This window comes from Mirounga leonina, unplaced genomic scaffold (genome assembly GCF_011800145.1).
Source record: "Mirounga leonina isolate KUSES-001 unplaced genomic scaffold, KU_Mleo_1.0 Mir_53, whole genome shotgun sequence".
NCBI classification, from domain to species: domain Eukaryota; kingdom Metazoa; phylum Chordata; class Mammalia; order Carnivora; family Phocidae; genus Mirounga; species Mirounga leonina.
In genome coordinates, this window is record NW_023270807.1 from 35,693,627 (window position 1) to 35,710,675 (window position 17,049).

General features: G+C 33.8%; 1 protein-coding gene across 8 annotated transcripts in view; it reads left to right on the forward strand.

The window, feature by feature from the left end:
* SENP6 (SUMO specific peptidase 6) overlaps positions 1-17,049 on the forward strand; it is a 116,972-nt gene that overhangs the window by 21,120 nt on the left and 78,803 nt on the right. For all 8 annotated transcript variants that reach the window (XM_034991337.1, XM_034991340.1, XM_034991345.1 and 5 more), the window contains exons 2-4: positions 3,710-3,806; positions 5,773-5,833; positions 16,277-16,419. In XM_034991337.1, the coding sequence (XP_034847228.1) occupies positions 3,710-3,806; positions 5,773-5,833; positions 16,277-16,419 (301 nt within the window). The remainder of the gene's footprint in view (positions 1-3,709; positions 3,807-5,772; positions 5,834-16,276; positions 16,420-17,049) is intronic.

A 17,049-nucleotide genomic window follows, 5' to 3' on the forward strand; every position in this document is an offset into this window, starting at 1 on the left:
TTATTTATTTATTTATTTATTTATTTATTTATTTATTTATTTATTTAATTTGAGAGAGAGAGCATGCACTCACTTGCACGTACATGAGCAAGGGTGAGGGGTAGGGGCAGAGGGAGAGGGAGAAGCAAACTCCCTGCTGAGCAGGGAGCCTGACCTGGAGCACTATCCCAGACCCCCAAGATCATGACGTGAGCCAAGGCAGACACTTAACTGACTGAGTCACCCAGGCACCCCCTAACCATCTGTTTTAAAAAACGGGTTCATTTTACATTTGATTTTTTAAAGTTCTTTTTGGGGAATAATTTTTAAGTTTGTAGAGAAGTTTCAAAGATGTTATACAGAGTTTCTGTATACCATTTATGCATCTTTCCATAGTGTTGGCACCTTATATGTTCATAGTACGTTTGTCCAAAACTTGGAAATTAACATGAGTATAATACTGTTACCTAAACTACAGACTTTATTTGGATTTCCCTAGTTGTTTCACTGTCCTTTTTTTAATTCCAGGGTCCAGTCCAGGATACCACACTGCATTTGGTTGTACATCTCCTTAGTCTCCTCTGATGTGTACGGTTTCTTAATCTTTCTTTGTTTTTCATAACCTTGATGGTTTTAAAAGCATACTAGTCAGGTATTTCATAGACTGTCTTTCAGTTTGAGTTTATCTGATGTTTTCTCGTGATTAAGCTGGCATTATGAGTTTTTGGGAAGAAGACCACAGAGCTGAAGTGGCATTTTCATCACATCATATTAAACAGTATATCCTATGAATAAGACATCACTTCTGATGTTAACCTTAATCACGGCCGAGGGAGTGATTGTCACATTTTTCACTGTCAATTTACTTTTTTCCCCTTTCTGTAGTCAGTTCTTGGAAGTTACTAAGTCCAGTGTATACTAAAGGGAAGGGGAATTAAGTTTCACATTTTACGGGGAAGAGTTTGTGCATCTATCACTTGGAATTCTTTTTTAAGAAAGATAGGTCTCGGGGTACCTGGGTGGCTTAGTCGTTAAGTGTCTGCCTTTGGCTCAGGTCATGATCTCAGGGTCCTGGGATCAAGCCCCACATTGGGCTCCCTGCTTGGTGGGGAGTCTGCTCCTCTCTGCTGCTTGTTTTTTCTCTCCCTCTCTCTCTCAAATAAGTAAAATCTTAAAAAAAAAAAAAAAAAGGAAGATAGGTCTTTTCTCCCCATATATTTATTTATTCAGTCATTTATGTCAGTATGGATTTCTGAATATTTCTTTTATTTTGAGGGTTATAATCCAGTACTGTTGTTTATTTTTGCTAAAATTGTTTCACCTTTGTTCAACTATTGGGAGGTTCAATTTGGTTCCTGAAACCTTTTTGACATTACCCCATCTTTTAAAAAAATGGACCTTCTTATTTTCTGGCATACGAAATACTCTGGACTAATCTTGTATTTTCTCTGCCCCATCCCTACAGTTAGTTATTTCTTCTAGGAGCCCTGGCTCCTTTTATTAGAGAATGGTATTTAGAAATCAAGATCTGGTTGTGAGTGTGCTTGTTGCCATTGGAGTGTCACACTGTTTTCTAGATCCTCTCAGAGGACAAAGCCTTAGTTCTATATACTACTAACCCATGGTACAAGACATACCTGTAATATGTTCCTTTTATCTATCTGTATGTATATCAAAGAACTATGAGTTCATACTGATAACTCTTAATCTAGTACCAGTAGAATGAATAGAGTTCATTGTAGTTTTCTTCTGTTGCTTATTTGTAATCTCTTTCTCTGACAGGGAGAAACCTTGCTTCTATTATATACTATTTATTATTTGTCCCATCCCAGTATGCATGTAAAGAAGTTTCAGATTTGCTCATGGTGATTTGTTCCTTCCTATTTCATGATATTTATGTTTGTAAACTCATATTCTTTGAAACTTTCTGAGGCTTGTATTGAAATTTTATATTTTTTTAGAGAGGATTTATATTTGATTCTGTTAGTCATGGAGAGGCTTTTTTTTTTCCTTCAAAAATAGCTTTTTATTGTGACAAAATATACATAAAATTTTCAATTTTAACTATTTTTAAGTGTACAATTTTAATTGTCATTAAGTACTTCACTAATGTTGTAAACTATCACCACTACCCGTTTCCAGAACTTTTTCATCAACCCAAACAAAAACTGTGTACCAATTAAGAAATAACTTTCTTCTCTTTCTTTAGCCCATGTTAACTTCTGTCCTACTTTCTGCCTCTGAATTTGCCCATCCTAAATAACCTCATTTAAGTGGAGTCATATAGTATTTATTATGTCTAGTTTATTTAACTCATTGTAATGTTTTCAAGGTTCATCCTTGTAGCATGTATCAGAATTTCATTCCTTTATGGCTGAATAATATTCCTGTGTGTGTGTGTGTGTGTGTGTACATGTACATGCATACAGTACATTTTATTTATTAATGCGTCTTTTGATGGACATTTGGGTTGTTTTTACCTTTGGCTATTTTTAATGCTACTATGAGCGTTGGTGTACAAGTATCAGAGTCCATGCTCTCAGTTATTTGGGGTATATACCTAGAAATGGGACCTCTGGATCATAGGGTAAATTCTATGTTTAACTTTTTGAGAAACTGCCATACTTTCCATGTTAGCTGCACCATTTTACATTCCCACCAGCAATGCATAGAAGTTGTTTCTCCACATCCTTACCAATACTTATTATTTAATGTTTTAAAAAAATAATGGCCATTCTAATGGGTGGGAAGTAGAGTCTCATAATAGTTTTAATTTGCATTTCCCTAACGTTTAGTGATATTCAGCATCTTTTCTTGTGAGACTCTTTTAATTATAGGCTTTTCTGGGCCCAAACCTGAGTGATTATGAGCTTATGGTTAGGAATTCTTTAACCATGGGGTAAATATCAACCCCAAAATCCAGAACAAAGACAAGACATCATAATTATTTCTGCTGTTTTTCAGGGGCTTTTTTTCCCCCTTGTTCACCTAGTTGGAAGTTTGCCCTTCAGGTCTTCCGGTCTTCAGTCTGACCTCTCATCTTGCTGGTATCCCAAACTTGATTTTAAAGCCTCAGTTGTAGGACATCAAGTTTGTATCATATGACTCCAAGACAAATGCCAGCTTCAGAACTTCATTTATCTCTGAGTTCACACTTCCTAGTTGTTTATGGCTTCAGGGGGTTTCAGCCATGCACTTAAAATTTTTTTTAAACTTACTGTGAGAATGTTTGGTGTTCTGATCTAGAGAGTTTGCGGGGACATGAAGTTCACCATATTGTCAATGCCGAAAACCTAGTTTCTCTTCTCTTCAAAGGCAGAGATGATTGACTGAAGTAAAGAAAAGACTAGTGGTCTGGATATACTTCTCATAAATAGGGCAAGCTAACTAACACGTACTAATTTCTAGGATCAGTGATTAAATATGGAGATACTGGATTGATTTTTATATACTTCATACATAATCATATGCTTCACCCCATTTTTACTGTATCTTACTAGTTTGGGCTTCTTCTTGGTAACACATTCATGCATATGGACAACTGTAAATTAGTAAAAACATTTTAATGTGTTCTTTTTTATTTTAGGGGAAATAAGATATTTATAAGAAAGAGTCAAAAAGCAAGAAAATTAAGAAAATTTAGACTAACCAAAGAGCTTAGGAAATGCTTAATTTTATTTTATATTGAATAGCTCTATTGAATACTTATCTCAGTTTGTTTTTATTTCAGCTTTGGCTAGATCAGAATCTAAGAGAGATGGAGGTTTTAAAAATAATTGGAGCTTTGATGATCATGGAGACGAAAGTGAAGGAGATACAGATAAAGAGTAAGAACTTTTTCTTCCCCCTCAGATATTTTGTAAGAATGACATTTCATTAAAAAATGATTTATATACTATGGAAGTATTTTTAAGAATATGGTATTTTTTACTTAAAAAAAATTGTCTATTACAGTAGCATCAAGGGAAAAAATGCAGTTTTTCATTAAATAATTTTGCTGTTATGTTTCTCCATGTTTTGAAATGTGTAAATATGTGCATGTGATACATATAATCTTACAATTAAAAATTGACTTGATTTTCAATTAAAGAAATTGGGCTTTTTTTTTTTTTTTAATGACATTCTGTTCAGGCAGTGATTTGAAAAGCTACCATTTATCATGAGTAAGTGAACCCAGATTAAAGCTCCTGAGTTTTGTGTGAAAGTTTAAGTCCTATAGTATCTTTCTTCACAGTTGTCCCATCCATCTTAGATTACATTACCACCAGAGAGAGCAGAAACAATTTAAATGATAAACACAGATGTTGATCCAGACAGAAGTTAAACAAAGTATTCATTACACTTTGTTAGTGTACTTGAAATGTCTGCTTTGTAAAATTTAAATGATCGTTTTAATGGAACCTTTTGCATATCATGAAATTTGTATTGCAAATTCACCATTGCTATTAGGTGCCTTGATTTATTGATCTGGTTTTCCACTGGGTAACACTAATTCAGAGATACACAAATATATATGTATATATAATATGCACATTATATATAAATACATACAGTTCTACCAAAACTATAAGTATTTTTTAAAATTTTTTACACAAGAAGTCATTCAGAGTATATTGACTGAATATTGTGGGAACTTCACTTCTGTCTGGGGAACAGCTTCGTTCATCATTACCACTTTTATGTGCCTTCATCTATGAGATATTGAATTGAAGTGAACTTTTATTTGAAGGAGAGCTTTGAACTGGTAAGTTTCTCAGCTAAAATTGGTATTTTATGGTTGTCTTTCTCTTATTTCCTTTTTATTTCTATTTTTAAATTTAAAATAATTTTTTATTACAGGCAGTATTTATGTAGTTTGAAAAATTGGAATTAAATCTGAAATTGAGTAGAAGGCATGTCACCTTTTAAACATTTTTCTAAAATGTTTGGAAGGAGAGAATTTTTAGTATTAAAAAAGTTGGGATGTGTATAAACAATAATGGAACAAGCATTTTATATTTTTATTATAAATAGCTAGGATTTTACTAAAAATAGCTCTGCAGAGTTGTTTTTAGAAGAATGTATTTTGACTTTCTTTGTTAGATTTGTCATAATTATGTAAAAAAATCTGCATTTTAAAGTGTTACCTGTTCTGTGTATTTCATTTATGAATTACACTCTTTGGCTCATCAATATAAGAGGATCCTTAGGAGCTTCAGCTTTTTTAATATCTTGAGATTAACATAAACTATTAATAGATATATCAGTCTGATCTTTTAGAGTCTTAGGCCAATCATTCTAGTGTTGATATTTCTAAGAGTTGCAGAGGTATAACTATTTTACTGTGGTAACACTATTGGAATTACTTTTTTTTTTTTTACATCAGCTAAAGTATTCTTACCAGTTTTTTCTCTATTTTGTTTCTCTGTTCTTATCCCCTAATTTTAAATCTAAGACAGAAAGGAAAAATGAGTGACTATATATGAAATCTGCAGTTAAGGAAACAAAAATTATATGTTTGTTTATAGCAGGGGTCAACAAACAATAGGTCCATGGGCCCAATCTGGCCCACCATTGGATTTTGTTAATAGTTTTGTTGGAATACAGCCACACATACAATCCATGGCTGCTTTCATACTAAAATAGTAAAGTAGTTGGTATAGAGACTGTATAGCCTACAAAGCCTAATTTACCCTTTATAGAAAAAGTTTGCTGATCCCTGAATTGGGTAAGCAGAAAGAATAAAACTTCTGAATTTAATGTATGGGTTGTAATTGTCACTTAAGATTTTTTTCCCCTTTATTTTCTATGTAGTGAGGCAAATCTCCTCAGTGTAGATGAAGATGAGGATTCCGAGACCTCAAAAGGAAAAAAGGCAAGTGTTGCTTTTCTGACTTTTTTGGGTAAATTTTTTAGGTTATATACTAAAAACTAATACTTCAAGAGGATTTTTATATTTTTTAATTGAAATTCCCAACCACCCACTTCCACACCAGAGGCTAGTGGTGTTCCCAGTATCTTGTTTATTCCATCAGAGATTTTATGCATTACAAAGAAAGTATATATATTCTGCCCTACCCTCTTATATTAACACAATTAATAGCATACTGTACACGATTTTTAATCTTTTTAAAATTAATGTATCTTAGAGACCATCCATAAGAGTCCATGAAAAGCACCCTTATTCTTTTACCTTGTTCTCTTTCACTGCTAATAAACTACCTTTTTTTAAAAAATTACATGGTTTAGCCTTTCATTGTTCTTTTCTTTCATTTTTAATAGAATATACAACCCTTCTCAGAGAAATTATCCACACCGTTTGGTACCTTGATTGTTTTACTTAACAGTATGGTCTGTGGATCACTCCACTAGCAAAGTACTTAGAAATCTTTATTATCTCCTTTATTGTTACATAGTACTCCAGTGACTGGATGAACAGTAGATATTTAGTTGGTTCCCTAGTGATGAGCAGAGGTCTTTCCCAGTCTTTTGTTATTGTAAGCAGTGCTTTAATAAAGCCTTATGCTAAATAAATAAATAAAGCCTCATGCTTATGTTTTTTCATACCTTTACAGTATGTTTGTGGAATAGATTCCTAGAATTGCAGTTGCCGTTTCAGAGGGTAAATTTATGTGTAATTTTGCTAGTTATTGCTAAATGCCTCATTCATAGGAATTAGCATTTGCCAATAGTATATGAGAGTTCCTGTTTCTTTGTAATCTTGGGAAGTATGTGGTCAGACTTGAATTTTTCCTATCTGACATAGCACCCTCTTCACATATTTCCTATACTTACAGTTGAATAATACTTTAGGGTCTTCCAATTCCTCTCCCCCCCATCTTTGTGGAGGGGGGGTGTTTCTTCCACACATCTCTATTTTGTTGTAACTAAGGGAATTTGTAGAATTTGAAGTTTTTCTCTTAGTACTTTAAAGTTTTCATTTATAAAGTTACATTGAAAAACTATAAGGTTTTTCATATTGCAGTTTTCTTTAGCTTTTATTTTAACATCTTGATTGCTTAGAGTGCTGTTTAGGTGTTCTTCAAGCGGACAGAAATATAGTGTACTTTGCAGGGAAAAATAAAAGGCATTTTTATTTACTAACTTCTCTGACATTGGTTTTCAATTTGTGTTTTTTTTTCTTGAAGATGCCCTTAAATTAGAATAATATATATGCCTTATACATTTTTAAGGATGTAAGTGTTGATATTTTAAAATAAAACTTAAGGGGCGCCTGGGTGGCTCAGTCGTTAAGCGTCTGCCTTCGGCTCAGGTCATGATCACAGGGTCCTGGGATCGAGCCCCGCATCGGGTTCTCTGCTCTGCGGGAAGCCTGCTTCTCCCTCTTCCACTCCCCCTCCTTGTGTTCCCTCTCTCGCTGTGTCTCTCTCTGTCAAATAAATAAAATCTTTAAAAATAAAAAATAAAAAATAAAAAAATAAATAAAATAAAACTTAAATGATATTTATGTCTATCTAGTGATCTCTAAAGATAATTCGATTTGATACTCAGCATCATCTGTTTTAAAAATACATGTACCATCTCCTCTCTGACATTTGGAAATTTTATATTGTGCCTGTTTCTCCTTAAATTCATATTTCTGTTCAATTTTCCCATAGAATTTTAGTTTCATATATGTATTTTTTGTATATGTATTTTAACTTCATATGATGTCTTTTTATGCAATTGAAAGTCTTTTAATTACTCTGTCACACTAATAGATACACATTTATTGAAATTTAACATTAAATAACTGTCACTGCAGGGTTCTAAGTTTTTCTTTTACTGGATTGAGTTATTCTTATAATTAAACATTTAATCCAAAAATATGTTACAGCTATTTGTAGTTATTAAACTTATTATGTAAAATTATATTGGAAATGTATTTCTTAAAATGGGTGGTGCTGATGTTTTCCTTCTTAATTCATTTGGTTCACATATCCATGAACAAATATTATTTATTACTAGAATAAAACGTTCAGTAGCAATTTTTTTTTTAAGATTTATTTATTTTAGAGAGAGTGTGCATGTGCGAGCAAGCATGGGCGGCTGATCCCAGGACCAAGGGAGAGTCTTATGCAGACTCCTCGCAGAGCCCGGGGCTTGATCTCACAACCCTGAGATCATGACCTAAGCCAAAACCAAGAGTTGGACGCTTGACCAGCTGTACTACTCAGGCACCTGGCAGTTTTCTTTTTAAACTTTTTTTTATAAATGCTGAGAAATCTTGGTCATATAATAAATAGATAAGGATAGAGTTTTGCTATAGCATTATCCTTCAGTTCTTTCCTTTTTAATTAAATGTCAAAAATCACAGAGCAATACAATATTTAAAAGTTAAAAATTATTTGTGATCCAGTCATTAGAGTCATTGCCCTTCTGAATTGGGAGAAAGTATATTAAAAAGGCTTTATCAGACTTAATAATTATACTTGCTACTTTTAGATTCCTTTTTTTTAACTAGATACTCTGAGAAATAATTTAAAAAATTGAAATCTTGTTAACTGCAGGATGCCTTTAATAATACGATATTTTTTTGTGAAATATTTTATAGTTTTTGTTTTGTGTATTTTTTTTAAACGTTGGAACTGCATATTTTGTTCATTTGTTCTATGGGAGATATCTATATATAATTTATTTGACAAGGCCAGTCCATATAGTCCTGCCAGTCAATTAAATTAGAGATACTATTTATCTGTAAGTGTCTATTTTCATTTTTCACTTCAAGTAAACATGTGAATTTGTATCTTCATGACAACCATTTCATTTCACTTCAGAATTCTAAGGTAGAAAAAGACAGCCTTGGTTTTGACCTGAGTTTGTTACTTGGTTGTAATAAGGCATAGCAGATTTCAGTCTTGTTTTAAAAACTTAGGCTTTCTTTGAGTTCTTCTCACTTGATTTTCTCCTTGGGGCAGTGCTTTTCTTGATTATAATTGGAATAGAATATACAAAGGCAGTAAGTGCAAATTTTTATCACTTTTGCTTTCGACTTTGCAGTTAAATTAAGGAAATCTAATAACCTTGGTCTAGAATATCCAGTTTCTATCCCATAGTTAGAAATATGTATATTTTAACAGAAATATTTATAAAACAGGGAAAGATATGAAGACTACTACTATTTTTTGTGTTAGAAGAGATTCCAGTATTTCCAGTTGTTCCTTTTAGGCGGTTTTTAGATTCTAATGCAATAGGTGAGAATTATGTCTTTCTTTTGTAGAACAGATAAAGGTCTATTGGGAAAGGAGATAGTGTATGATGCCTTTTCTACAGATGGGTTTTAAAGTAAATGAATTTTAAGAAAGTGTAAAAATGGAGATTGAGGATTTAGGAATTGATTTGCTTAAAACTGTCCATGCCTAGGGTCGCCTGGGTGGCTCAGTTGGTTAAGCGACTGCCTTCGGCGCAGGGCATGATCCCAAGGTCCTAGGACCAAGCCCCGCATTGGGCTCCCTGCTCAGGGGGGAGACTGCTTCTCCCTCTCCCTCTGCCTGCCACTCTCCCTGCTTGTGCTCTCTCTCTCTCTCTCTCTCTGTTAAATAAATAAATAAAATCTTAAAAAAAAAAAACAAAACTGTTTGCTTCTGCATTTCATTGTGCCTCTTTAGGTAAAGGATACATCTTTCATTAGTTCTGGAAAAATTTTCATCATTTTATCTGTGGATATTACCTTTCCACATTATTCCTTCTGGAATTTTTATTAGAATTAATAATAATATCATCATTTTTTTCATGCCCTTTAACCTGTATTTTATATACAAAAGGAAAAAAAGGGGGGGGTGCCTAGGTGGCTCAGTTGTTGAGTGTTTGCCTTCAGTTCGGGTCGTGATCCCGGAGTCCCGGGATCAAGTCCCGCATCAGGCTCCCTGCTCAGTGGGGAGTCTGCTTCTCCCTCTGACCCTCACCCCACTTGTGCTCTCTCTCTCTTAAATAAATAAAAAATCTTAAAAAAAAAAAAAAAAAAGGATAAAGGGCAAAGAACAAAATCATCCCTATACCATATTCTAGGTAATTCCTCAGCTCTGTCTTCTAATTCACTAAGTTTTAACTTTATCTTTGTCTAATCTGCTATTTAATATTTCTGTGACCTTCATCTTTTTTTCTTTTTAAAAAAATTTTAATTAATTATTTTTTTAAATAGGCTCCACATCCAGCCTGGAGTCCAACATGGGGCTTAAACTCATGACTCTGAGATTAAGACCTGAGCGGAGATCAAGAGTCAGACACTTAACTGACTGAGCCACTCAGGTGCCCTTTTAAAAAAAAAAAAAAAGGCATTTATCATTTGTAGAACTTCTATGGGTTCTCTTTCGAACCTGGGACCCTGGGATCATGACCTGAGCTGAAGGCAGATGCTTAATGTACATGTCTAATTATTTAATAGATTCTTTTTTTAATAGATTCTTTTAGGTTATCTTATTATCTGAAGTTCTTAGGTACTAATTTCCTGAATACTTGTTCCTTAGTTAAATTGACTTACTTGATGTGTGATAAGTTTGGATGGATGATAACCACATATTGATAATTTTTACACATTTCACAGTCCCTGTGAAATATTTATTCATGTAGCAAATATGTATCGATCACAGTGTTCCACATGTTAGTGAGCAAAATAGACAAGTTTCTTTTTCCTTTGGAGCTAAAATTCTAGTAACTGACTATACTGTTACTTAATGAGTAATGTTATAATACAAAGTTGGCAAACTAAGGCTCATAGGCCAAATCTGGCCTACAACCTGTGGCCTAAGAACCATTTTTAAATGGTTTCCCCCAAAGTCAAAAGAATGCTATTTTATTACATGTGAATATTACATGAAATTCAAATTTATGTTCATAAATAAAATTTTATTGGAAAACAGCTGTGTTCATTTGTTCATGTATTGTCTATTACTGCTTTCATGCCACAACACAGATTTGAATTATTTGGACAGAGTTGAGTAGTTTCAATAGATTGTATGGCCCATAAAGTACTTGTTATGTGTCCCTTTATAAAAAAGTTTTGCTGATCCCTATCCTATTGTTTTTACCTTTATTACATAAAGGTATTCTATGTAGATTGATATCCAGTTAAGAGAAACAGCTTTTTTGGATGGGTGATATATTAGAGTAGTTAGAGAGTATCACGTTCTAGGCCTGCTAATGTCCACTTTATAGGATGGTTGTAAGAATTTTGAGACAGTGTAACTTATATAGTGCATGGCACTAGTAAATTTTCCATAAATAGCTAAGGCCTATGTTTATAGTTGGTTTTGTAATCCTGATTGTTTTATGCTAATCCATCTGTCCACAGTAGTTCTGATCTTATGCTTGCATTAGCTAGAGAACAGTCTTAGGATACTAAAGAGGGGAGCAAACAGAAAGGATAATTAAAGTTTTTCAGGAACCTCCAGACTGAATATATCATCTTAAACTTTAGTAGTAGTAGTAGTACTCTAATCTGTGAGATAGTCATCCATAAATGAATGGCTTGATTTTTTTTTAATTTATCTTATTTCCCCCAGTAATTTGATGTAGATTAGCAAGTTAAGAGCACAAATAAAATGAGAGAAAATAAAAATTATTAGGCAGAGAGAAGTAGATGTACTAGAGATTTAAAATAATTTATATGTTGTGTTTTAATTCAGCAGTTATTTTTAAGTTTTCTGGAAGGTAGAATTATGTCCTATAGGTTTAAGCTTGTATGAAGAGAATCTTTACAACTTTATATCCTATGAGTCTCCTGTGGAATAAATTCTTCCCTACCCCCACCCCCCGGAACTACCTTCTAAGTGTAACAGATGGTAGGGAACTTTTTCTAAGGTAATTTGATGGTACAGTAAAAGGTTTTCATGAGATACAGTCATCTTTGACAAAGCTGGAAGTACTGGTTTTCTGTTGCCAACTGAAGTGTATGTAGTTTTTAATAGTAACCTATAGGCAACAGAATTGAGAAATTTAAGAATTTAGTTATATAGATCCTCTTCCTTTAATGGTGGGCTTTGGGTTGTCTGTTGCTGTGCCCTAATGCTTTCTCAAAAAAGTTTTGAAAATGTATGAGCATTTAATCAGAAATATGGTTGAGTTAGTTGAGTTATGTGCCTGCATATTAGGTGTGATAATTTTGGCTTAAATAATTCTTAACAGGAAAGATTAACTTTCTATATTTATATAAAGGAATATTTAGCACAGTTCTTTTGATTTTGAGATATTTTGTATCCTAATGATGAATTCTTTTTGGATAACTCTGTTTTTGTTTTTGTTTTGTTAAGCATCTGTATTTATATTTCTCTAAATAACACTATAAAAATTCCTCATGCAGTATAGTATGGGAAAGCATAGGCTTTGGAATCAGACCAGTCTTTAAGTGTTTAAATCCATTTAGCTAGTTTGGACAAGTTACTTGGCTTTTTAAGTTCAATAAACTTTGTAACAGAGGGATAGAATTTCAATAAAGTTTAAATGACGTACAGTGGAAATACTTTGTTGAGAAAAGAGAACTGAAGTGGGAAATTTGAATGTATTAATCCTTTCACTCAGTAGCAGCAAGTAATTGGCCTGATGTTTTAGGTGTGGTTGCTGAATCCCAGTCTAAAGAACTACTGAAATGTCTAAAATACAGATATTGAATATAAAGTAACTAACATAATGCCTATTCACAATAAGTATTCACTAAATATTAGTTTTTGTAATTGCCTAGATAGGAATGAAATTATATGATCAGTCTTTAATGGAAACTTGTCTTCTGAGATTCTTTTTTTATTTTAATGTTAAATACTTTATTACAGCTTGTGCAAAGATTGAGGGTTTATATTGAAATATAAATATTATATTTGAGAGACTAGTTGGAATTTTCTGGCCCAGTCAAGTCCTCTACACCATGTAGCTCATACATACTTCCATAAAGTATATCCCTAAGTTCATCCTCTCACACAAAAGTTTAAAGCTACAACCGTCTAATGTAATGCTGTTCTCCCCAGCTTGTGCCAAGTTCTCTCTGTCATCTAGCCTATGTCATCTGAGATCAATTTATGATCTCATTTTGTCATGTGGAACTCACACTCTCAGTTTCTTCTCTGTAGCTAAGAGTCTCTTATGGTTTACCTCCCTCTCTGTTTTTATCTTATTTTATTTTTCCTTCCCTTCTCCTATGTTCATCTGTTTTGTTTCTTAAATCCCACATATGAGTGAAATCATAAGGTATTTGTCTTTTTCTGACTAATTTTGCTCTCTAGCTCCATCCACATCCTTGCAAATGGCAAGATTTCATTCTTTTTTTATTGCTGAGGAATATTACATTGTGTGTGTGTACATATATATATATGTATACATATATATACCACATCTTCTTTATCCATTCATCAGTCAATGGACATTTGGGCTCTTTCCATAACTATTGTTGATAGTGCTGCTATAAACATTGGGGTGCATGTGCCCCTTCAAATCAGCATTTTTGTATCCTTTGGATAAATACCTAGTAGGGCAATTGCTGGGTCATAGGGTAGTTCTATTTTTAACTTTTTGAGTAAGCTCCAAACTGTTCTCCAGAGTGTTGCACCAGTTTGCATTTGCACCAACAGTGCACGAGGGTGCCCCTTTCTCTGCATCCTTGCCAACATCTGTTGTTTCCTGAGTTGTTAATTTTAGCTATTCTGACAGGTGCAAGGTGGCATCTCATTGTGGGTTTGATTTTTACTTCCCTGATGATGAGTGATACTGACCATTTTTTCATGCTTCTGAGATTCTTAACAGGATATGTATCAAAATCACCCAGAGCAGTGGCTCTCCCATGTTAATGTACATCAGAATCACCTGGAAGGTTTGATAACAAGATTGCTGGACCCCACTTTCAGAGTTTCTGACTTAGGAGATCTGGAATGGGGCCAGCTAATTTGCATTTTAAAGTGTTCTTTAAATACTGGTCCAGCAAACCACACTTTGACAACCATTCATTGATTAGGGCATTTTTAAAAAAAAATAACATGGAAGTAGATCTAGGTCACCATGACTGAATATTCAGGCCTAATTTTTATCAGCTGAATGCATCTTGATGACCAGTTGTTTATGATAAAATAATTTATGGGATTTCTTTTTTTTTAAATTAATTTAATTGAGTGGGGGGGTCAGAGGGAGATAATCTCAAGCAGACTCCCTGCTGAGCATGGAGCCCAACATGGGGCTCGATCTCACCACCCATGAGGTGATGACCTGAGCCAAAATCACAAGTTGGACGCTTAACCAGCTGAGCCAGCCCCGGTGCCCCAATTTATGAGCTTTCTAAGAGAAGATATCTGTATTTCTAATTGAGTGGGAACTATTGCTTACTGAATTCCTACCTATCTGCCCATTCCAGGGCTTGGCAATTTGTGTATATTTTTGTTAATGCATGAAATAACTCCATGATTACAAGGAAAGTTACTTGGCTAGAAAGACAAGTCTGTTTGATTCCTAAATTGTTATCTTTCCACAATAATGCTTTATTTCCTGTGAAAAAGGGTCCCCAAATGCAAAATTGATTGTATTCTCCTACTAACAGAAATGAAAGAGTGTAATAATTCTAGTATCTTTATCCCCTATGGTTTTTGTTTCTGTTGTTTCTCTTGGTTTTGATCACATTGTCTAATTTCTTTGAACCTGCTATGAATGGTAAATATTGCATATGAAAAGTCATAGAGATAATTTGAGGCCTAGAAAATTATCAGTTTCTGGAGGGAACTAGGAGCATTAGCAATCTCAGTCTCAGATCACCTTAAATCAGTGATTCTCCAAGTATGGTCTCTGATTGGCAATATCAGCATCACTTGGGGACTTGCTAGAAATGCAGATTATTAGGATCACCCCAGACCTAATGAATAAGAATAAACTGTAAAAGATTGGACATAGCAATTTAACAAACAATTCAGGTAATTCTGATTTACAATAAAAATTTGAGAACTGCCTTAATTGAACTGAAGGTTGAGATGATTAGAAGCTAGATTTCAATCTATGCGAAGGCTGTTATTCATAGGCTGTAATTCTGATCCAAATTTTGAGGGGTTTATGAGGCCCTTCATATATGGTGGATCTTCATCTCTACTTTTTGTCTCTAGCTCTCTGTTGGAAGTTCAGCTTAGCTTCTCAGGTACATCTTCTGGAATCAATAGATACCTCAGGAGAAAATACAAATCTGGGCTTAGATCTCTGAGTTTCTTGTTCCTATCTTAATTCTTAATTATTCCTGCCTTTGGAGCCCTCAGATGTCTCAAACTACATATTTTTTTAATTTGTATTTTGTCCAGCTTTTTTCTAGTTGTTTTCAGAGAGTAGAAGGAAATTGATCTGCATTACTTAATCTGCCTCAAACAAATGGAGGAGTTTGAAGCCCATGGCTGTAAAAAGATTAGGAAGTAAAGAAATGTCTCAAGGAGGAGAAATGATAAGCAGAGTGTCAAAAATCGGTCTTTTTTGCAATTTAGTAGTGTAGTTATGCCTAAAAATAAGAATGGTGTTGGCACAATGAACTCTGTACTCACGAGAGCTTTTTTTGTGGGAGGTATTTTTTTAGGGAACTGTTAGGTTTCTATAGAGATCAATTGGGGGGAAAAAGCCATGTCCCTATCTTCTTAACTATATTTTATAAGTGAGAAAATATTTATCGTTTCAAAATAAAGTAGATAAGAATGATTTTTAAAGTGTTGTTTTGGGTAAATTATCACTAAGAACTGAAGATTTTTTTTCTCAATGAGTCTGAAAGCAGCTTTTAAATGTCTGGTGCAATGAATGTAATAAAAGTTGGTTTCTTTGTTGAAAAGAGCTTCCTGAGAAATGCCCATCCTATTGTCATACTGTGATCCTCCCAAAGTGATTGTTATTGATGTCTTTATATGATCATTTGCAACTATGAAAGTATTAAGACATTTCAGTTTCTGTGTTTGTATAGAAACCTTGATGTTAAGGCCAAACTACTTGTACAAGTTGAAATGGTAACTTAACGCCATATTTGACTGTACTTGGCCTACAGATAGCGGTAACGGGAAATATTTTTTTTTACTCTCAAGAAAGAGCCATTTTAAGATACTCTACCCTCATGTCTTCTATTTTCTCTTTTAATTATCTCAAGTACCTTTGGAGACTTTTAAATGAAAAGGAAATAATATCGTAAACATCTGTGTTCCTACATATTTGTGTTATCCTTAGGAAAAAAAAGTATTATGGTTGAATTATTCTTAAATTCATGCCACTGTCATCCCTCTTTCCCATCTTCAGTAGCTGATAGAATTTTTATAGCTTTTTTAATAAGTGGGTTTTCAAACAATCATTATAATGTTTATTGACTCTTCAATGTTTATGGATCTTTTTACAGTTAAATCGTCAATCTGAAATTGTTTCTACCAGTTCTGGTGATCCCTGGAAGACATGTGCAAGACGAAGCAAGGCTGAAAGTTTAAAACCTTTAAAAGGCAACCCAATTGGACTTAACATGTTAAGCAACAATAAGAAATTGAGGTATAGGCACTTCACTACACATTCCTACAGAAAAGATAAAAGGGTTTAACACCAAAAATTAACTAACTACCTTTGTAGCCAGTTGACCCAACCTGTACCTTATCTTTTCACTTTATTAGCAGTGCCAAGAGGTAGAGTTGTTCCAGTGTGTGGATTCTTTCCTTTTAATCTTGGGATTAGGGTTGATTGCAATGGTTTCTTATTCTGAATAAAAATATTACAAGAAAAGTTTCAGTAGACTAGGATTTCATAAGATGAACTTGCTCTCATATAGTTAGTAAAATCTTGGTCATAATGTTAGAAGTAGAAGGCACTGGAGGCTAGAGTGCTCCTGTCTCCTTTAGGGGATACTTATTCAGGATTGTCTCAATAAGGGACTTTTTTTTTTTTCTTTTTCTTTTTTTTAAGATATCTTATTCCTCTCCTAGATACAACCCACCTTTCCTTTGTGGTACTCATAGGGAACCACGTTACTGATATGATTGGGCTCTTACACCTCTCCGAAATAGGGTTGAAAATCACTGTTTCATATCAATTTTGTCAATTTATAGATAGAAAACTGAGGTACATAAAGGCTAAGTAACTTTGAAGTCAGTGGCAGAATCAGAAGTAGAATTTGGGACTCCTGAC